The sequence below is a fragment of the Danio aesculapii genome, chromosome 20, assembly GCF_903798145.1.
Source record: "Danio aesculapii chromosome 20, fDanAes4.1, whole genome shotgun sequence".
NCBI lineage: Eukaryota > Metazoa > Chordata > Actinopteri > Cypriniformes > Danionidae > Danio > Danio aesculapii.
This window is the reverse complement of record NC_079454.1, coordinates 42,465,332-42,490,331: the sequence shown is the minus strand read 5'-3', so window position 1 is coordinate 42,490,331 and position 25,000 is coordinate 42,465,332. Positions and strand designations below refer to the sequence as shown.

The following is a 25,000-nucleotide window of genomic DNA, read 5'->3' as shown; positions in this document are numbered from 1 at the left end:
TATAACAATATTATTGTTTACAATATTATGATATATCATGTAAATATCATATAAATATTAATAATATAATTATTTATACTTTAAACATTATATTATTTATATAAATAATATATATATATATATATATATATATATATATATATTATTTTTATTAATAATATTTATATTATTTATTTAAACTATTATTATTATTATTTGTATTTATATAAATAATGTAAATATTTATATTATTTATATAAAATTACAAACATTAATGTTAACAGTTATATTATTTTAAACCATTATTATTAATATTATTATTATTAATAATATTTATATTACCTATTTAAAATATTATTATTATTATTATTTATTTAAACTTTTATTATTATTATTAATATTATTTATTTAAACTATTATTTTTATTATTAAATAATATTTATTATTTATATTAATATTATTATTATTACAATTATTATTATTATTATTATTATTATTATTACAATTATTATTATTATTATTATTATTATTATTATTATTATTATTATTATTATTATTATTATTATTATTATTATTCATTCATTCATTTTCTTTTCGGCTTAGTCCCTTTATTAATCCGAGGTAGCCACAGCGCAATGAACCGCCAACGTATCCAGCACATGTTTTACACAGCGGATGCCCTTCCAGCCGCAACCCATCTCTGGGAAACATCCATACACACTCACTCATACACTACGGACAATTTAGCCTACCCAATTCACCTACACCACATGTCTTTGGACTGTGGGGGAAACCAGAACACCCGGAGGAAACCCATGTGGACGCAGGGAGAACATGCAAACTTCACACAGAAATGCCAACTGACCCAGCTGAGGCTCGAACCAGCGACCTTCTTGCTGTGAGGCAACAGCACTACCTACTGTACCACTGCGTCGCCTATTATTAAAATTATTATTATTTATATTATTTATTTCAACTATTCTTTTTTTTATTATTATTCTGATTCATATGTACATTCATGTATTATTTACATTCATATGTAAATATTTATATTTACATAAAATCACAAACATTAAAATTTACATTTATATTATTTATTTAAACTATATTATTAGTATTATTATTATTAATAATAATAATAATAATAATAATAATAATAATAATAATAATAATAATAATAATAATAATAATAATAATAATAATAATTATTATTATTATTTATTTAAACTTAAACTTAATCCCGCCCCTATGGCAGGTTTGTTTCAAAATTCCTAAACAAATATTTGCAAAGTGTAAGCAAAACCTGCTGCATCACATTCATGATTCATGATTTATGAAAACGAATTCAATTTAATCCATCTTTAATTCTATAGCGCTTTTTACAATGTAGATCGTGTCAAAGCAGCTTTACATAGAAAAAGAAAAGAGAGTAAAAACGAATCTTTGAAAGTCGAAACATATTTTAAAAAATGAAGCATATTGGGTGAGACTACATGTTTGTTTTCAGAGCTTATTTTCTTTCTTAATGTTGTACTTTGGACATTTTCTGGCGTTCATTTTTTTAATGAAGTTACATTAATTTTATTGGCACATCAATGTCATTTCAAACAACATCAGCCAAAACATGCATGAACCGCTCACAACATGCCAACTGCAGAAAGCACAGCCAAAGGTTTATTACAGATAAAGAGCAAGAAGATTAAAGTTGAAGAGCATATAAAGGCCAAAACATCACAAAAGATGCAAAACGTGAAAAGAATTCAAATGTTCATTCTCTTCAATGTAATGCGGAGACAGTCGAAGACATGACAGATGAGTCATATAACTTCCATAAACACAAACAGAAAACAGGACACATGGACAGACAGCGACTCCCAGCATGCACTGCGACGGTGGGGACACATGCTCCCATTTGCATTCCAATGCCATTTCCAAAGCTCATGTATGGGACTTCAGAAAGTAACATTATGCATACATGTACTGTACATCACTGTGTTAGGAAAAAAGCTCAGGTATCCCTTTTATTTGCCTCAAAAAGCTTTCGGAATGGAATACTATTATTTATTTTTGTATTATTTTGCATACTGTGTGAAGTCTTATTTAAGAAACGTGATGCATCTTCTGTGGACCAAGGCTGCCTTTATTTGACCCAAAACACATTTAAAGGTGCAGTATGTAAGTTTGACACCCAGCGGCTGAACTAGGTATTGCACTCTTGGATCAAAACAAACGCAAGCACAGGTTGCCAGATTGAGGACAGGAGCGAGATATTTAAACCATGTTCTAACTAAAAGCAAAAGCACCCGATAGAAGGAATATTTTCCATATTAAAAGGAGGTTTTTGTCCTAACCAACACCTCGAATTGATATATTAGAAACAGCTTCTATTTCTCACAGGTGAACAATAGAAAACTGACAATGATCACCTCAGGTAAACCTCATGTGCTTTATTCAGTGTTACATGCTAATAATGTGAGTTTGAATGCCATTTTACATGACATTTATTGCCATACTACTGAAAGCAGCAGCAGATAGTTCACCTCAAATCTTGACAATAAAATAAAACCGTTAGAACTAAACGCGTATAAGTGATTCAGCATGTACATTTAATAATGTTAAAGAGGCTTAATATGTATTGAACAGATTATAGACCTTACCATTTTGTGAGTGCATATTCTGTGCTTCTGAATGGCTTTATTTAAATTTCTGTCATGTTTCGCCTGGTGCAAACAGCCAAATTGCTTATCACACCGTATCTTGTCACAAAGCGTGTTGTTAGAACACGGGGTTACATTGTAACCTGCTCAACATGTTTACGCTCGTAATATTTATATTATTTGCTAGTTAATAACCTCATGTGGAACTGAATCTGTCTCATTTCGGAGTCTGCTACTGTCCATCGGAGGTCGAATTTTGGTCACGGATGCATGATTTGAGAGCCTTTATGAATGAATAAATGAAATACATGGTTTTCCACCAAGGCAACCCGGAGTGCTGAAATATAATTAGGTAAACGGGCATTGGGTGGGTTAAAATGACCAAAACAAAGACAGCGTTCTGGCACGGAAAGTGCATTTTTAAAGCACAATATCTGACTTAAGCATTGTTTTTTCATATAAACAAGAATGTTCACTTGACATGTTTCTGAAATATCTGCAAACATATTATGGTATTTTTAAGCTTTAGAAGAGTCAAAAACGTTCATAAAGCACCTTTAAAACAGTACCATCCTAAAATATTATGACAATTTAAAATTACATCTCTATGTGAATGTATTTAAAAAGCAGTTTATTCTTCTTTTAAATTTTCAGCATCATTCTGTCATGTGATTCTTCAGAAACATAATAATAAACTATAATATAATATAATATAATATAATATAATATAATATAATATAATATAATATAATATAATATAATATAATATAATATAATATAAAATAATATAAAATAATATGAAATAATATAATATAATATAATATAATAATAATATAATATAAAATAATATAATATAATATAATATAATATAATATAATATAATATAAAATAATATAAAATAAAATAATATAATATAATTTAATAATAATATAATATAATATAATATAATATAATATAATATAATATAATATAATATAAAAATATAATATAATATAATATAATATAATATAATATAATATAATATAAAATAATATAATATAATATAATATAATATAATAATAATATAATATAATATAATATAATATAATATAATATAATATAATATAATATAATATAATTTAATATAATATAAAATAATAATAATATAATATAATATAATATAATATAATATAATATAATATAATATAATATAATATAATATAATATAATATAATATAATAATACATTTAATTTTATACATTTAAATACAATACTATAAATTAGACACAATTTTACATAATAACGTGATCAAATTCACAAAAAAAATGAAAGGTTAATAAAAATGTTAATGCATCATTTATAAGTGCATAACATTAATTTAGTGTGAAATTGTCATTACCTTTAGCGGTCAGATCAGTAATTAGATGAAAAGGAAAGCCAAATCAGGTTCATTCATCACTGGTAATAATAGGTCTAACTGATCTCCCTGTATTATGGGATACCGTACCCAGCCAGCATAGTGTACTCTTTTGTATACTGCACATTTACAAAAAAATAGCAGAGCATTAAATGCATACAGAACAATTTAGTATGTACAGTATTGTAGTATTCCATTCTGAAATTGCTGGCTTATATATATATATATATATATATATAAAGTTAAGCCCAAAATTATTCATACCTCTGGCAAATTCTGACTTTAAGTTACTTTTATTCAACCAGCAAGTTTTTTTTTGACCAGAAATGACAAAGGCTTCTCCAGAAAGATAATAAGATGATGTGCAAAAGGCATCATTGTGAAAAACAAAATATTTCTCAGCCTTTATTTACCTTTATTCACCAAAACATTTAAGTCAGAATTTGCCTGGGGTATAATAATTTTGGGCTTAGCTATATACATTTTTTTTTTTGCTTGGCAACTTAGGATGTGTTCACACTTGTAACATTGTTGGTTCCCTTTGTTAATTTGGCCCAGACTAAAGAAAAGCATCTTGGTCCATAAATCTCCAGCTTCACCCAAATTCAGGTAAACTGAACTAACAATAGCACCACAGTTAATTATAAAGCGCATGGAGAGCTTTGCACACAGATAAACTGAACTATAAGAGGAATCATACCAGCGATTGTTTAAAAAGTGAACCGAGCTGCGTTTTTTTTTAGCAGTTTCAGTCTGTTTGTTTGGTGCACACACCAAGGTTTGGCAGCAATGTTTACAGTTATTCAACTGAACCAAATTAAAGGTAATTACACACTGAAATCAAAACTTTCACCTGAAAGTTTCTCAAAATAAACAACAAAAAATAAATTTGAGCTCATGTTGTGTAAATCGCATTTATACACTGCCTCCAAAACTTTCATTCATTAAAAAAAACGGATTGACCTCTGGTTTTTTTCCATTTTGTGTACAGTGATCCATCGTTATTTGCAGGAGTTACGATCTAGAAATAACCCGCAATAGGCGAAATCCACAAAGTAGTCAGCTTTATTTTTTACAATCATTATAGATGTTTTAAGGCTGTCAAACGTCATCAGGGACACTGTTTGAACTTCTGGTTAGTAAAAAAACGTTAGTGTTCCATTTGGGACGATACTAAATTCATATACAATGCTGTTGAGCGTGTAAGGGCATAAGTGCATAGTGTATTATGTGTCATTTGGGACGCAGTATATTTGTTTGGTGTGCACTGAGATACTGACGGTAGGGTTTTCACTTATTCCAATAAACCAAAGTAACAGAGCATTCCCACCAGATCATTTCAAACCAAACCTTCCAAGTGCGAACACATCCATAAAATATTCCCCCAGAAGCCCAGCAAGTCCTTCAAATAGCATCACTACCAATGAGAATCTAACACGAACCTAGTTTGAGACCAGGGTGGCGCATTCATTATTGAAGTTAATGACTTATTTTAGAGAAGGCCAGAGCCATAATTCCCGATTTCACGCTCTCTGTTAGGCAGAGAGGAGCCTGGGAGACACTTTACAAGTGCTGTGCATTTCTAAGGCACGTAAAAGGGATACCACATCTATAACAGTGGATGGTGAGTTCTCAGTGTGCTGCTGTGTCTGTCCGCTGGCCTGAGGAGGTGCGCCTCACCTCGTCACTTTCTTGGGTTCGGTGAGAGGGGTTGGCAGGGACAAGGGTTTGCTCGTGTTTGGCTCCAGCTGGTGAATGGGGGAGTTGGGAAGGGGTTCGAGGCGGTTGGGTTGGGGCTGCCCGCTCCCTGTCCCCGAAGCCTCCACATTGGCCCTAAGATTGGCCGAGCTGCTGAATCGGGTGGCTGATTTGTCGTTCTTTCGCTTTTGCTACATAGGACGACAAGAAAAGCAAGCAAAAAAAAAGAGGGAAGCTTGATGCTTCATTTTGAAAGTTCTCTTGATCTCCTATTGGTTGCTTTTTATCAAGCGCCTCCTAAAAGTCAAGCACTCAGCAGCGGAAGCATCAGTCGCTCAAAACCAGCATGAGTCAAAAGAGATGTGTCAGAAGAAGAGGCTGTTGAAAATTTCAGACTGAAAAGAAGAATGGCTTGGAAAGCAAAGAAGAACTGGATGTCTAAACAAGGGAGAGAACGCGAAGACACTGACGCTCACACACACTCACATACATACATACATATATGCACATGTAAGCAGCGACACTTGGAAGTTATAGAACACAGATGAGGGCAACAGTGAGATATCTGGTAAACAGAATGACAGCGTTCGGACTGGATCGTGTGGAACAAACATTATTTTTTATTAAGCACTGGAGAAACTGGGTGTTAAAGGGATGATTCCCTCTAAAATGAAAAACAGGCCATCATTTACTCACTCTTTTGTGCTTTCAAAACCTCAGTGACTTTGAATTATGTAGTGGTTGCTGCTTTCTGTGCACTTGCAAGCTTTCAAGCTCAAAATGGGCACAGATGGATTATTAGAGATAGATAAAAGTAGTCTTATTATTCTAAACTCTCGGATCTTCTAAACTCCTATGATAGCTTTGAATGGAAAACAAAGAAATGAAAGTTATTTACTAATAATTTCCTGAATTAGATCGAATCAAGAATGAAATATTTAGATTCACACACAAAAAAAACATCTTTATTTATTTTTTGCAACTAATATTGTATTTTATTACAATGAATAATATATACAATGGGAATGGAAAGTATTCAGACCCACTTACATTTTTCACTCTTTGTTATATTGCAGCCATTTACTAAAATAATTTAAAATCCTTTTTTACCTCATTAATGTACACACAGCACCCCATATTGACAGAAAAACACAGAATTGTTGACATATTTGCAGATTTATAAAAAAAAAACCCCTGAAATATCACACAGTCCTAAGTAGTTTGACCTTTTGCTGCGACATTCATACATTTATCTCAGGTGCTGTCCATTTCTTCTGATCATCCTTAAGACGATTCTATACCTTCATTTGAGTCCAGTTGTTTTTGATTATACTGATTGGACTTGATTAGGAAAGCCACGCACCTGTCTATATAAGACCTTACAGCTCACAATGCATGTCAGAGCAAATGAGAATCATGAGGTCAAAGGAACTGCCTGAAGAGCTCAGAGACAGAATTGTGGCAAGGCACAGATCTGGCAAAGATTACAAAAAAAAAAAAATCTGCTGCACCTAAGGTCCCTAAGAGCACAGTGGCGTCAATCCTTAAATGGAAGACGTTTGGGACGATCAAAAACCTTCCTTGAGCTCGCCGCCTGGCCAAACTGAGCTATAGAAGAGCCTTCGTGAGAGAGGTAAAGAAGAACCCAAAACTCACTGTGGCTGAGTTCCGGAGATGCAGTCGGGAAATGGGACAAAGTTGTACACTGTAAAAAAATCCTGGTAGCCTTAATTTTTTAAGCTGAATCAAATTAACTTTATGAGTCCATTGAACTTATTATGTTAAACTAAGTTAAAACAGCTTGCGTAACTTATAAAATTAAGTTAGAACATGATTAACTTAGTTACAATGACTTATGCTGTTAGAACTAATTGATCATATAATTTACAGTGTAGAAAGTCAACCATCACAGCAGCCCTCCACCAGTCAGGGGTTTGTGGCAGAGTGGCCTGACTAAAGCCTCTCCTCAGTGCAAGATGCATGAAAGCCTGCATGGAGTTTGCTAAAATGGTGAGAAATAAAATTCTCTGGTCTGATGAGACCAAGATAGAACTTTTTGGACTTAATTCTAAGTGGTATGTGTGGAGAAAACCAGGCGCTGCAACAATGAAGCATGGTTGTGGCAGCATCATGCTGTGGGGGTGGTTTTCAGCTGCAGGGACAGAAAGACTGGTTGAAATCAAGGTAAAAAGATGAATGCGGCAGAGTACAGATATATCCTGGCTGAAAACCTTCTCCAGAATGCTAAGGACCTCAGACTGGGCCGAAGGTTTACCTTCCAACAAGACAATGACCCTAAGCACACAACTAAAATAACGAAAGAGTGGGACTCCGTGACAGTTCTTTAATGGCCCAGCCAGAGTCCTGACTTAAACCCAATTGAGCATCTCTGGAGAGACCTAAAAATGGCTGTCCACCAACATTTACCATACAACCTGACAGAACTGGAGAGGATCTGCAAGGAGGAATGGAAGGATTCATCTGTAAAAAAAACTTGTTGCATCTTTCCTAAAAAGACTCATGGCTGTATTAGATCAAAAGGGTGCTTCTACTAAATACTGAGCAAAGGGTCTGAACACTTAAAGCGTACTCACACTATGTACAGCTGCCTTGAACCATGCCGAAGCACGCTTGTCCCCCCCTCCCCTCGCCCCCATATGATCTGCACTCACATTGCATCCGAGCCGGAGCACGCTTACGTCATCAATGATGCGCTGTTCAGTTTAACAGAAGAGAAGCACTCTCGCTCAGCACAGTGGAGATTTCTTTAGTTATATCATTTTAGTCATTTGATATGCAGTGACACACAGCTAAATAATTCGCCGAACAGATCCACCATTTTTGATGCTCATGAATGATCATAAAAGTCCTCATGCTGCAGGTATTAGGTTTGCTGAAGGTGCAGCTGTCCTGCAGTGAGGGGTTTGCGTCTTTAATAAACTGACAGTTTGCATTCATTGAAAAGTAAGAATTATTAATAAATCCATATGAAAAAGTCCCATAAAAGTCCCGTCTCATCTTTAGCTTTGGGCTCAAGTGCACTTTGCACTCACACTACAAGTGTACCGCGTCAAAGCCCAACTGAACCGTCCTCTGGCACACCTCTTCCAACCAACCAGGCCAGGCCAACTCTACTGCACCTGAGCCCGATTCAGAGCACTCACACTTCTCAAACGAATGGACACGGTTCAGACAGCATAGTGTGAGTGCGCCCTTAGGACCACGTGATAGTTCAGTTTTTCTTTTTAAATAAATCAGCAAAAAATATCACCAAATCTTTGTTTTTCTGTCAATTTGGGGATTTGTGTGTACATTAAATACTTTTCATACCCACTGCATCATATATATCATAGTTTTATTTAGTCTAATAAATAAATAAAAAATCTGAAATTTATTAAGAAAAAAAACAAACCCATGAGATAGTTTAGGTACATTTAAATTAAGTACAAATTTAAGTAAATAAAAAAAAATCAATAAAAATATGAAAATGACAAAAATGATTCACAATAAAAATTGGTATATTAAATTAAAAGCCATTCCTAAATATTACAAATATGATGCTAATAGAAACGTAATCTTCACTAAACACTAAATAAATTTTAGCATAGGTCATACAGCATTACTGCATGTCAAAACTATTAATTTTAGCATGGGTCATACAGTAGTATTGTAGAAGTCCCTATTATGAATCCCCATTGATTATAAATGCATGGAAGCAACCATCCAGTACAATCTAATACAGTCTGTTTTACATGCAGGCATGAAATGACATTAGGGTGAGTAATGATAGTGGAATATTCATTTTTGGGAGAACAATCCCTTTGATAAACCTCTCTTTCTCTCTGTGTGTGTCTGCTCCAGCATAAACTCCAGTCCAGCATGTCAGATGTCTTGCCTTTAACTGCACCCCAGCAGCACTGCATCATATCCAGGCGCAACAACCTGATTTTATTTCACAATTTATCTACGTTTTCTTTATGATTGTCATTTTACAAGAGCAGATCTGTTGTTTATTTACACAGCTGCGCAACAGAATTGAGAATTTACTGTGAAACCAAGCGACTGACATAGTATCTTGTTACTGTTATGGCTGATTGGGAACTCCGATTAGCAACGTACAAATGCAATTTATGAAACATTTTCAGTTTATTGCGTCATTCCTGGTTATGATACAGTGCAATAAATGACATTGAAGAAAAACTATCAAGGCCCATTCAGAAATGCACCGACCTCACATTTTCCAAAACTTAGTGAGCTGCTTACTGTGTGTCTATTTGAAGAGATGCAGAGAGAACGTATGTATTTTATTCATTTTATATGAAAGACTGGTGTTTTACATCAAAAAAGAATGTCCCATGTGAACTGACGCCATCCAAAGTAAAATAATCAGATCACTAAGTTTTGGAAAAGCAGTTAAATCTCACTTAAACTAACCAACTAGCAGCGCGACACACAAGAACATACAGTAGAAGAGCTTAAGGGGAACTCTTACCTTGACAAGAGGGTTAATGACACCAACATTGGGGTTTGCGTTGAATATTTTGTTGAAGCTGGTCTCTCGGTTTACAAGCTCCAGCTGGTAAAACTTTTTGTCATCCTGTAAGGAGAAGTAGTTGTTTTTATATTCTTGGAGTATCATTTGTCTTCAGAACATATCATGAAGAGCACTTCACAAAAGTAGCTTCCAGTGTGTGTTTTGCAAGTTTAATTCAAATGTAACTCTAAGCTTTGATGTAAGACTCTGGTGAAGTTAAAATTGCATCATTATATGTAAAGTTGGCAAAGGAGGCAAAAATCTTACCCCTCTTGTGAAATTTAAATTATTTTTCTAATATTTCTCAAGCGATGTTTAACAGAGCAAGGACATTTAGTTTGGCTGGAATAACATTTTTTTTTTTGGTTTTTAAAAGAATTTTTAAAGGTCAATATTATTATTAGCACTCTTAAGAATGGTACAAACACCTGTTGTCCAATAACTTGCTTAATTAACTTAACTAATCTGAATACTAATATCCTGCAAAATAACTAGTAAAATATTAAACACATTATGGCAAAGACAAAACAAATTATTTATTAGAAATTGATTATTAAAACTATTATGTTTAAAAATTAATAATTAAAAAAAGATTCTCTTCATTAAACAAAGGAAGGAAATATTTTTTAAAGGTAAACAAATTTCACATAAGGTCTAATAATTTTGCCTTCAACAATATATATATATATATATATATATATATATATATATATATATATATATATATATATATATATATATATATATATACACAGTATATACAGCTGAAGCCAGAACTATTAGCCCCCTTTTTTCTTTTTTTAAATATTTCTCAAACGATGTTTAACAGAGCAAGGAAATTTTCACAGTATGTCTGATAATATTTTTTCTTCTGGAGAAAGTCTTATTTGTTTTATTTCGGTTAGGATAGAAGCAGTTTTTAATTTTTTAAAAAACATTTTAAGGTAATATACAATAACTTGCCTAATTACCCTAATCTGCCTAGTTAACATAATTAACCTAGTTAAACCTTTAAATGTCACTTTAAGCTGTATAGAAGTGTCTTGAATGGTCCTATATAAGTTTTTGCGTTCCCTTGCAATGATGTTTTGCGTTCCCTCACAAAACTGTTTTTCCACAAACATTTCCTGTTCACTTCATACATGTCAACCCTCCCATTTTTGGCGGAATTCTCCTGTATTTTACCATTCTCTATCATCCTATCATTAAGTATTTTCCCCTATTTCTCGTGTATTTTTAATCTTAAAAGCACGCTGAAATTAATATAAAAATGTCTGCATTCCCTTTCTTTCCATTCAAGCTGTGCGTCGATTACCGCCCTTCATATGGACACGCTACGTATGATAAACTGATCCTAGATCAGCTTCTGTACACGCCATTTAAAAAGGAGCTAAAGTGCCGGACACTTTGGGATTCGGGTGTGTGTTTAAATAGACAAATACACTGATATGTAAACATATCCGTCCTGTGTGTTTTATTTTAAACACAACTAATTTTCTCTTAAATGAGGGAACGCAAAACATTTGCGAGATTAAAATATTATATTTAACTTAAAATATATATTTTCCTTTCACTGCTTTTTTTTCTCCCACTCAGTTTTTTTTTCTTTCACCCATTTTTTTCCCACCACCACGTTCCTTCCAGGTCTCCGTAGAAAGGAGTTATTAAAACTATTCTGTTTAGAAATGTGTTGAAAAAAAATCTTCTCTTTGTTAAACAGAAATTGGGGAAAAAAAAACAGGGGAGCTAATAATTCAGGGGGCTAATAATTCTGACTTCAACTGTATATATATATATATATATATATATATATATATATATATATATATATATATATATATATATATATAGTGTCTGTATTTTAAATCTCTATATATATTCAGTTTATAATAAAAGGCAATGTCATTAAAATCTTGACATGATCAAACAAATTTTCCCTTTATCCATTATAACATTTTAACTTATTAAAGCACATTAACAAATATTAGTAAATAATTAATATGAATATTCTGTTAAATATAATCAAATGAATGAAAACAATACAAAAACAATAATAAACTGTTCTGTTTAGCCATTTATCAAACATCTACAACATAAAACAGAGCAACGTATCACCTAAATTCTGTAAATACTCAAGTAAATACTGTAAAAGTCCAGCATGCAGTGCAGTTTCAATCTGAAATATTGAAACATGGATGCTAAATGTCCAGCACTGGTGTTGTTGTTATCAGTAAATGTGGTGTTGTTTAACTGCAGGTTTAAGAGCTTTTATAGACTCTACCTACGGCTCACAGCAGAGAAATCCCACAACAGACCTGAGACATGGCGAATGAGCATGTGTTCTTACCACCAGCTTCTTGACTAAAGCCTCTCTCTCGGCCACCATGTCCTTCAGTTCGGCTATTGTCTGCAGATCTTCAGGTCTGCTCTCTCTGTTGCGGAACTTATCTTCTGTTCCCTCCAACCTAAAATGTACAAACACCATGACCATTTCAATACAGTCGTTTATGCTTAACTACAGCTACAAAGTTTTTGCTACTGTTTTGAAGGAAAAAAGGAGTCTCTTGCAAGCAAACTGAGGTTTGGAGAAATGATTTCTACATTACATTTGGAGTGAAATATGTAATGTTTGAAAAAAAAAAAAACTGACAAAATCTGGCATCTGTTATCTTGATGAAATCCCTACAGACTAATGCATCATTTGTATGTAATGTTTTATTCTTTTTCATCATACTCTACAGTTTAAACAGGTCTTGTAAGGGATGGCTTGTTATGTGGGTGAATTTTTATTTCTTTCTTTTCGTTGCTTTCCTTCTTTTACATTTGTAATATGTGGACAAAATAAGTCATTTTTTAACATTTTTCCTGAATCTAGATATTAAATTGTTCTTTACACTAAAAAAGTGGGCATGTTAGTACCTTTCAAAAACGTACCACTACAATGTTTTCCCAGAATCATGGGGTATTAGTAAAAAGACACATATGGAGGGGAAACAGTGCGTCCTACAGGTGGTTTGTCAAGCCCACTCACCTGCATGGAGCACACTAAGAATTGCACAACATTTCCAGAAACATTGAGTATTGATATGAAAGTGTCTGGTGCATATGGAGAGGAGGGAATGCGTCCTACAGGTGGTTTATCGAGCTCAAAACCTGTGTTTTCCCAGAAATAAGGAATGTTTATAAGTGTCTGGTGTAAATATATATAGCAAATAAATATATATAGAGTGCTTTTAAATTTTATCATAAGCATTTAGCAATCAGTCTGAGATGAGGGATGAGGTTAATGTACAGAGGTTTATAAATGAACTCAATTCATTCCAGAAGTGCATAATAATAATAATAATAATAATAATAATAATAATAATAATAATAATAATAATAATAATAATAATAATAATAATAATAATAATCAAAACCATGCAACTATAAAATGTGGCTTTGTTTCCTTGTTAAAAATGTAAAAATGCTTATAGAAATACATACATTTATGGTATTGAATGGTATATACAACGGGTAAAATAACTATTGAACACATCCCCATTTGTTTCAGAAAATATATTTTCTTAATGTGCTGTTGATTTGAGTTTTTCACCAGATGTCAGTGACAATTCAAGCAATCCACACATACAAAGAAAACTAAACTAAACTAATTTAGAAATTAAGAGATGTGCGATTAATTTAAATGACCTAGGGAAAAAGTATTGAACACATAAAGAAAGGGAGGTGTCAAAAGGCATGGAAAGCCCAGACAGCAGCTAAAATCTCTCAGTGGTTATTCAGCAATCCCCTACTCTTTATCATTGTAAATGAATATTAGCTGCTTCAGTCCAACATCTATTAGGATGATGAGGACGAAACCAGGGTGAATTTCAGCAAGACAATGATCCAAAACACAGCCAAAACTCTCAACTGCTTTCAGAAAAAGAAAATAAAGCTACTAGAATGGACCAGTCAAAAACCTGACCTGAACCCAATAAAAAATAAGAACTGAAGATCAGAGTTCATTGTTTCCACAGATTGAAGACATTTGAATATATATGTTCCTGCCAATCAGACAAGCAAAGACGTTTCTTTCTATACAATGTTACGTTATAGAATGACTGAGATACTTAACTAATAATTGAACAAAATGCTAATTAAAACAACTGAAAGCAAGTGAAATCACAAGCAGAGGGTTATTTGTCAGAACTTTTGTAGAGTTATCTATGTAGAGCACTTGAAATCTTCATGATTAGGACGCTCAGCAACTCAAGATGGTTCAGAACTGAGCCATCAGCCCTCTGTTTACAATCAGTCTGTCATCTGTTTGGGTTGTGACTCATTACTGAGAGAGAAAGTTGCCTATTCTGACACTTCAGCTCAGTCAGAAAGCAAAGCTGATGGGCTCCGCACACAGAATTAATTAGGCTCATTGATCAGATCAATGTGATGATATTGGCATCTACCTTTCATTTTCTCTTCCTCTCATTAGATCAGTGTGATAACTAAATTCATCAGCACCTTTGAATGTGTGTCGCTCCATCTTTCTTTCATCTACTGTTTTTTTTTTTTGATGATCGCTATCATGGTGGAAATATTGATCCTCAGTTTCTGCATCTTTGAAGGGTTTTTTGAAAATATGTGATGAATGTTTAATGAGCATCAAGACGCTTTCCCAGAGGTATACGGTGTTAAGATTGATGGCTGTTTTCAGACAAAATCCTTCCCTAATGACTTCACAACTGTTCATACTAATGAATCTGTGTCTGTTTCATGAATAGTTTTAAACTGTAGGTATAGGACAATGTTGCCATTTTGACAACTAGGGGCATGTTTATATATTCAAACATCACATTAACCTGACTGAGAAGCTCTGCCCTCTTACATTCACACTCTCCTACTCCTTGAACAAAATTAATCCATTTATGCACTGTGTATCCATTCATCTACCAGATTATCCATCCATCCATTCAACCATCCTCAACTGTGCATTCATCCATCCACCAGCTGTTATTCTGCTTATTTATCCATCCATCCATCCATCCATCCATCCACCAGATATGCATTCATCCATCCACCAGCTGTTAATCTGCTTATTTATCCATCCATCCATCCATCCATCCACCAGATATGCATTCATTCAACTCCCAGCTGTTTAGCATACATCTATTCAACCATCCATCAACTGTGCATTCATCCATCCACCAGCCGTTTATCTGTTTATTCATCCATCCATCCATCCATCCATCACCTCTTTTAATCAATTCATACATCCATCTATTTTGTACTTCCATCCATCCATCCTTCCACCCATCTATTCATCCATCCGCCCATCCATCCATCCATCCATCCAACTACTTTGTTCTTCCATCCATCCAACTACTTTGTTCTTTCATCCATCCATCCGTCCATCATTCATCCATCCAGCCAACTACTTTGTTCTTTCATCCATCCATCCATCCATCAGCTGTGCATTCGTCCAACTACTTTGTTTTTCCATCCATCCATCCATCCATCCATCCATCCATCCATCCGTCCATCCATCCATCCATCAGCTTTGTTCTTCCATCCATGCATCCATCCATCCATCCATCCATCCATCCACTTTGTTCTTCCATCCATGCATCCATCCATCCATCCATCCATCCAACTACTTTGTTCTTACATGCATCCATCCATCCATCCATCATTCACCCAACTACTTCTTCCATCGATCCATCCATCCATCCATCCATCCAACTACTTTGTTCTTCCATCCATCCAACTACTTTGTTCTTTCATCCATCCATCCATCCATCCATCCATCCATCCAACTACTTTGTTCTTCCATCTATCCAACTACTTTGTTTTTTCATCCATCCATCTGCCATCCACCATTCATCCATCCATCTAACTACTTTGTTCATCCAGCCATCCATCCATCCATCCATCCAACTACTTTGTTCTTTTATCCATACAACTACTTTGTTCTTTTATCCATCCATCCATCCATCATTCACCCAACCAGCCAACTACTTTGTTTTTCCATCCATCCATCCATCCATCCATCCATCCATCCATCCAACTACTTCGTTCTTCCATCCATCCAACTACTTTGTTCTCCCATCCATCCAACTACTTTGTTCTTTCATCCATCCATCTGCCATTCATCATTCATCCATCCAACTAACTACTTTGTTCATCCATCAATCCATTCATCCATCCATCCATCCATCCAACTACTTTGGTCATCCATCCATCCAAACATACATAAATACAATGTATACATCCTTTCACCCTCTTTGATTATCTATCTGTTTCTATTTGTTTCTATTTTTTCATCTTTCTGTCTGTCTGCATGTCTACTATACCTATTACAGTTTTTCTCATTTGGTTTGGCTCATTTCTTGAAACAGGAATTACATTCTCAACACTGTAAGATTGTTTTGTAAAACAGCCTTACAGTTCAGCACAACACTATAGCTGTGTATAGCTCCCAAAACTGTTCACTCGTGTGTCAAAACTAAATTTCCTTCTCATTTAAACAGTCAGTGCCCCCAAAATCCTTTGTCCCTTTGGCATTGCGTAAGCACTACAAGCCAAAATATTTAGTTGTTTTGTCACTATCGCAAAGGACCATTGAAATATCCCTCATGTCCACCTTTCAGTCTTAGCCTAGTTTTTGAAAATGGTTACTCTACTGTTTTTTGTCTTTTGACAGAATGCAATTTTGTATAAAACTAAATAAAACTAATTTATAAGATTTATAAAATTTATAAAAAGGATTTTAGTTTAAGAGTAGACTCCAAGGTTTGACATCACACATTGCACTCATACTGCCAAGGAAATTGTACATGCACATAAAGTAATTTCTATTCATCAGAATAAAACTAAATATACTATAATATACACAAACAAAAACAGTAAAAATTATATGCAGCCTGAGTGCTTGATTGGTCATCTGAGATGTGTTAAATTCCTCCTTTGTTAGTCAAGTTCTAGTTTCAGCTGACTGTCAATTGCTGTAATAAAAGTATCAAATGTTCCATGGATTCATATATGGTATTCATGGTATTATGTTCTTGACTAATTTTGACAATTGAACAGACTATTGTGCATGTGATGACAATGAAATGATGCTGACATATTTTGGAGCGAACAACCATTGAACTGAGAATCAACAATCAGTTTAGATCAACTAGATTCACTTGGAAACTGTGCTAAATGTCGACTACCTGCACTTAATCATTTGCAAAAATGTACTTAGACATTTGCAATTTAATGAAATTCATGAGAAAATCAAGTCTGTTGTGAACAGTTGCCAAGCGGTTTGGAGGTTTGTCCATGTTGTTTTGAGAATGTAATTCCTGTTTCAAGAAATGAGCCAAACCAATAGAGAAAAACTGTAATTGGCTCCATCTATCCATCTATCCAACTACTTTTTTCCATCCATCCATCCATCCAACCAACTACTTTTTTCCATCCATCCAACTACTTTTTTCCATCCATCCATCCATCCATCCATCCATCTACATTTTTCCATCCATCATCCATCCATCCAACTACTTTTTTCCATCCATCGTCCATCCATCCATCCATCCATCCATCTACATTTTTCCATCCATCATCCATCAAACTACTTTTTCCATCCATCATCCATCCATCCAACAATTTTTTCCATCCATCGTCCATCCATCCATCTATCCATCCATCTACATTTTTCCATCCATCATCCATCCATCCATCCATCCATCTACATTTTTCTATCCATCATCCATCCATCCAACTACTTTTTCCATACATCATCCATCCATCCAACTACTTTTTTCCATCCATCGTCCATCCATCCATCCATACATAAATAAATACAATGTATACATCCTTTCACCCTCTTTGATTGTTCATCTGTTTCTATATGTTTATATTTTTTGTGTCTGTCCGTCTGTCTTTCTGTATGTCTATTATTATCAGGAAAACAGTTAAAAAATTTAAGCATTACTGCTATCGGATAAAAAAGTTCACTTTAGATAAAAGCTAAAACTACACTATACTCTACAAACTCTGACCCCTTTAAACAGGCTGATAACAGCGGTTCACTGAATGTCTCCATCTATGTAAATAAACACAGCTCCCATCAAGCCTATTTATACATTTAAAACGACAGCAGCGAAACCCAGTAGATGTAGCCTGCAGAGTGCACTCGAGCGGTTACAGTAGCGCAGCCCATGCACCGCACATGAGGATCACCGCACACATGAAATATTCATGAGGCTTAAATAGACTGAAATTTAAAACTGGCTAGAGGACTCAGTTTGGGGGAAACTCGGCTGTCATAATAATTAATTGAGCAGAGGACAGGACTGTCATTTCAATAGGTTTGAGTTATGTTTAATTAGCAGGCTGTGTATCTCTGCTCTTCAGGGACACCTGGAGATGTTCGCTCACGGAGGGATACAAGGTCTGACTGCTTCACACGAGACCTCATTCTGTTCAAGCACAGGCTGACTGCTACCTCATTTAAAGGTGCTCTATGTTTTTGACTCTTCTAAATTATAAAAACTCCGTAATATGTTTGCAGATTTTAAGAAACAAGCTAAATGAACATCTTCATCTGAAAAACAATGCTAAACTATAAACAAATAAACAATGCTATTCTCCTTCAAAAATGTGTTCAGCGTCAAAATGGCTGTCTTTGTTTTGGTCTCTATAACCAGCCCACTGCCAGAGAACCCAATTATATTTCAGCACTTCAGGTGGAAAACGCACTGTTTTTCGGTCATGAAGGCTGCTTCAATGTATACGAATGCGAAATAATCCAAAATAAGAGATATAAATAGTTATAAGAATACACATTATGTGGTTTTAATTAGCAAATAACATAAATCTTAAAAATGTAAACATCAGCTGAGGTCATCGCATGTACTGAAGGCTCAATAGTCAGGCATGTTCGCTCATGTTGGTGTTGTCAATCTGGCAACCTGTGTTTGCATGGAGGGAGGGGACGGGTGAAAAAGAATTAAATTTATTAATAAAATATTGAAAAAAAAAAAATTGAATTTGAACTGCAATACCTAGTTCAACCACTGGGTGTCACTTTTTCATACTGAACCTTTAAAAAAATAGTCATTCATTCAATTTCTTTTCGGCTTAGTCCCTTTATTCGTCAGGGGTCGCCACAGCGGAATGAACCACCAACTTATCCAGCATATGTTTTACGTAGCGGATGGCCTTCCAACTGCAACCCATCACTGGGAAACTCTCATACACTCTCATTCACACACTTACACTTTGGACAATTTAGCTTACTCGTTTCACCTATAGCGCATGTCTTTGGATTTGTGGGGGAAACCAGAACACCCGGAGGAAACGCATGCGAACACGGGGAGAACATGCAAACTCCACACAGAAATGCCAACTGACCCAGCCGAGCCTCGAACCAGTGAAGTTCTTGCTGTGAGGTGATTGTGCTACCCACTGCGCCACTGTGACGCTCTAAGCAAATAATATAAATAATAAAAATGTTAACATTAGCTGAGGTCGTTGCATGTAGTGTAGGCACACTCGCTCATGCCAGTGTTGTCAATCTGACAGCCTGCATTTGCATGGAGTCGTGGGAGGAGGGGTGATAAAGTGTTTTGAATTTGAACTGCAATACCTAGTTCAACCACTGGGTGTCAATCTCACATACTGCACTTTTAAAGGAATAGTTCACTGTAATATAAATTACTGACATTAAAAAAACCTTTATGGGTAATTTTCTTTTGTGAAACACAGCAGGAGATCTGTTCCATATAATGCTGACGAATAGAGCTGTCAAAAATACACCATGAAAATAGCACGAAAGTAGTCCAGGTGACTAACGCATCATATTTCCAAGTCTTCAGAAGTCATAAATCTATAAATATCTATGAAGCTATAAATATACAGCAACCAGTGTATAAATGAACAAAAGACTTTTTGTCAAGCAAGTCTGTAAAAAAATCCATTGAAAAAGAAGATTTCAGTCATATGATCTCATGAGCTGTGTTTTCCTACATGTTTATTAAAGGGATAGTTCACAGAAAAAATCTGCAGCTATTTAGTCACCCTTCACTTGTTTCAAATCATTTTAAAGAGTGTCGAAAACCTACAACCACAGACATCTATAGTAGGAAAATCAAATTCTATGGAAGTCAATGGCTTACGGGTTTCCAACATTCTTTAAAATATCTTCTTTTGTGTTCAACTGAACAAAGAAAAACTGGTTTGGAACAAGTCAAGGGTGCATAAAAGATGACAGAATTTTCACTTTAGTGTGATCTCTCCCTTTAAGTACCAAAAGAATCAATAATTGAACTTGAGAATCTGATCAATCTAAAGCAGGGGTGTCAAACTCAGTTTGTTGAAGGGCCGCAGCCCTGCACAGTTTAGTTCAATCCTGCTTTAACACACTTACCTTTAGGCAGAAATGTATAGTAACGAAGTAGAAGTACTTCACTACTGTAGTTAAGTACTAAACGGCTGTATCTGTACTTTAGTGGAGTATTGTTTTTTCTCCTACTTCCACTTTTACTTCAGTACATATTTTTGAGGAGTTTAATACTTTAACTCTGATAGATTTTTTTATGTGCTGCATCGTTACTCGTTACAATTATAAAAATGTTACGAATCATTCCAAACCCATATTATCACTGCTAGAGCAGCAGATGGCTCTGTCACATGTTTGAATATGCTGGCTCGTCATCATTCAGACGATCAAAGAAGACAGCGCTGCCTGCCTGCATTGAAAGCACTTTAGTTTGTTTTGGAAAACCCAGAAATTCCACCTTCAGCTCATTCACTTTCAACTGTTCGTGGTGATGAGGAAAAAGACCACCCGTGGCACTATTTAGAGTCCGTGTTTGCATTTGTCGGAGTGAAAGTTCATATAATGAAGTGCATACTCTGCCTCCCAAAAGACTGCGAAATAATGGCCTTCAAAACTTCACCGTCAAATTTGAAGAAGCATATCAAGTTAAAAATAATATAATATACAAAACACAGCAGTTTGAGCTATCCGTAAGCGCTAGATAAGTTAACTAATGTAAGCTACCCGCGGTTCATAACATGCTGCGATGTTCACTTGACGTTAACTAGCTGGCTATCATAAAGGCTGTGTCATGCTGAATGGTGTTTTTGACCCATCATATATATATATATATATATATATATATATCTATATATATATATATATATATATAATAAATCGTAAACCATGGTTCTTCTCGTTCTGCTTAATGATGTACCCCAAAAAAGATATTTAAAATAAACAAAACAATATGTGACTGCTTTCTTTAACAACTACATAACACAATACTTGTACTTTTACTTTCAGTATTTTAGTAGTAAATTTTAGAATAAACTACTTGCAATACTTAATAAAAAAAATGTTAAATACTTTATTACTTCCACAAGTATGGTGCTTAAAGAGGACTTCAACTCATACTCAAGTCATTTTTTTGATAGAGCACTTGTACTTTTACTTAAGTCTGGGTTTCTAGTACTTTTTACTTCTCTACCTGTAGGTTTTTAAACAAGCCTGAAGAACTCAATTAGTTTGATCAGGTGTGTTTAATTAGGGTTGGAACTAAACTGTGCAGAGCTGCGGTGCTCCAGGGACTGAGTTTGACACCTGTGATCCAAGGGAATAAAAGAATGTAAATGATAAAGAATCAAATGTTTCTGAGACAGAATAAAAACATTCAAAATTATTAATCTAATCCATAATATTATGTTTGTTGTCATTTTTGGATAGTTTCTATCTGCATTTAGTTCAAAAGAGCTGCATGTATGTATTCCTTTTGCATATCAGTAAGAATAGAAAATCATATAAATCTAGAACCGTGAATAAATAACAGAATTTTCATTTGTAGATGAACAAATCTTTTAACAGCATTCCTTCATCTAACCTAGACACAAACTACTAATTTCATCAATTATTAAATAAAACATTTTAATTGAGTGAGATAATTGTAATGTCTTAAACACTTCTCCATCTTTTCTTTGTATTTTGTGGGTCGTAAGACCTTACCACGTCATGACACACGCTTTCAGAATTGAAATGATTCATTGTTAGTTTGCGTTGTGAATACTGAGAGGAGTCAGAGAGTCATATGTACTATTTTTACCGCAGGATATTCAATAGCTGGATTTGTTGGTGCTCCCGTTCAAGTAAACCTAAATTAGGTCACCTCCGACAGCAATATCTACAGTCAAAGAGAGCTCAACCCTACTAACTTTCTATATTTATACATCAGCACATACTCCTACAAACACCTTCTGTTCATATACGCCAGTCTTCATCAAAGCATACCATTCAAACTGTATATCCAATATATATCCAATATATATATATCCAATATATATATATATATATATATATATATATATATATATATATATATATATATATATATATATATATATACACATGTTACATCCTATATATATATATATATATATATATATATATATATATATATATATATATATATATATATATATATATATATATATATATATATATATATATATATATATACATATATACATATATATATATATATAGGATGTAACATGCAAAGCAGAAATGAGGGTAAACAAAAGAGAACTGGGACATCGGCATGATAAGAAATATCAAGTGAATAAATGTCCCAAATAACATTTATTCACCCTCAAAAATACCTATTCAATGGTAATGCAACAATTTATTTGAACAAACTTACTCAATTTTTTCACTAACCTGCCACTAACCTAAAAGCTGCATTGTTGGAAAAAAATCTGTATCTGTAGAAAGCTTTTCATTTGTTTAAAATCTTCTAATATCAAATAATTTTTACATTTTATATGTTTTTTTTTTAACCCCCCACAAAATACTGCAAGTTTCTGTCATTATTTAATTGTAATACAACACCATATGTAGAAAAAACCCCATCTGGGTTGTATTTGTTTGTCCTACTATTGATTTCAATTACTTGAAACAAGTGAAGAGTGAGTAAATAATGGCAGAATGTTCATTTTTGTGTGAACAATCCCTTGAATAAATATGTAGGAAAACACAACTCATGAGATCATATGACTGAAATCTTGCTTTTTTTACAGACTTGCTTGACAAAAAGTCTTTTGTTCATGACTCATCTATACACCGGTTGCTGTATATTTATAGCTTCATAGATATTTATAGATTTATGACTTCTGAAGACTTGGAAATATGATGCGTTAGTCACTTGGACTACTTTCGTGCTATTTTCATGGTGTATTTTTGACAGCTCTATTCATCAGCATTATGTGGAACGGATCTCCCGCTGCATTTCACAAAAGAAAATTACCCATAAAGGTTTTTTAATGTCAGTAATTTATATTACAGTGAACTATTCCTTTAAAAGTGCAGTATGTGAGATTGACACCCAGTGGTTGAACTAGGTATTGCAGTTCAAATTCAAAACACTTTTTCACCCGTCCCCTCCTTCAACGACTCCATGCAAATGCAGGTTGCCAGATTGACAACACCAGCATGAGCGAGAGTGCCTGACTGTTGTGCCTACATTACATGTGACGACTTCAGCTACGGTTTACATTTTTTATATTTTTTATATTATTTGCTAAAAAAAACACTCTTATGGTGGTTTTAGACTTGTGAAAAAGGTTAATGTAAATTATGGGAGATGTAAAAGGCATTTGCCAAATAATCTCTGATTTAGGCAACATTACACCCATGTGACCAATCAGATGTCTCAATTATGCTTGACTTGATTACAGTTGATTGCTAAGTTACCAATACTACAGTCAGTTGCTCAAACAATTTAATGGAAATGCACTTGATTCGCATTTGGGATTTTTAATTTTTTTGTGAACTTTGAAAAAGATGAATTTAAGATTACAATGGACTCAGAGTCAGACTCAACTTTATTATCCCTTTTAGAGAAACTAAAATTGCAGCAAGGTGCCATAAAAATGGCCAGGTTCCATGTACACATTACCTAGTTTTTACCATAAAATATACAATAAATAAATTAGAAACATTTCCCTCCCTAATGTACTCTATTAATAATAACCTAATGGTCACCATAATAAAAGAATTCCAAATTATGTTCATCCTGCACATAGACGTCCTAATATGACGTCCTGATGGCAACAATTAAAAAACAGAATACAATGGGTGATCCGGCGTGAATAAGACAACCTGGGCTCTCTTCAAGACATCATTTTGGTAAATTACCATTGGCCCAGTTTGGTGAAAACTGATAATCTTGCCTGCCACCTTTACAAGGCTACCCAACCTGTTCTTGTTTCACAGACTCAGATTACCATACCAAGCTACAAAGCAGAAAGATAAAACAGATTAAATAAATTGTTAATAAGACAGTGTCATCATAGAGGTACACACCTTAAACCATCGAAGTTTCTTTTGTTTTTACCAGGAAACCCGACTATTGTTGGCAGGCCACATATGAAGGTTTAAAACAAATACTTTTATAGCAATTCTACACTCAATTTAACCCAATTTGGGGTAAAATATGGACAAAACCATGGTTGTGGGTTAATTTTAAAAATTATATTTATTTGGCCAAGTTTAACCCAACACTGTTTTTCCCCTTCATCTTTTAACATATAAGAAGTCAACATAATATACAAAAAATATACTCAAGAACTTTTTTATTAGTCTAAAAACAGCTTATGTTGAAGGCAATCAGCAAAAATGACTGTTCATTCAGCCACTTTACTATGCAATAGTAAATACTAAACACCACCTCACCA

At 34.0% G+C, this 25,000-nt stretch overlaps 1 protein-coding gene across 2 annotated transcripts in view; it reads right to left on the bottom strand.

Annotated features, from left to right (window-relative positions):
* The window catches only part of fam184ab (family with sequence similarity 184 member Ab), a 264,813-nt gene that overhangs the window by 7,095 nt on the left and 232,718 nt on the right, over positions 1-25,000 (bottom strand). The window contains exons 16-18 of one of the 2 annotated variants that reach the window (XM_056445388.1): positions 12,612-12,729; positions 10,223-10,327; positions 5,713-5,921 (exon numbers count right to left, since the gene is read on the bottom strand). In XM_056445388.1, the coding sequence (XP_056301363.1) occupies positions 5,713-5,921; positions 10,223-10,327; positions 12,612-12,729 (432 nt within the window). The remainder of the gene's footprint in view (positions 1-5,712; positions 5,922-10,222; positions 10,328-12,611; positions 12,730-25,000) is intronic. The other variant, XM_056445389.1, reaches the window with a different exon arrangement.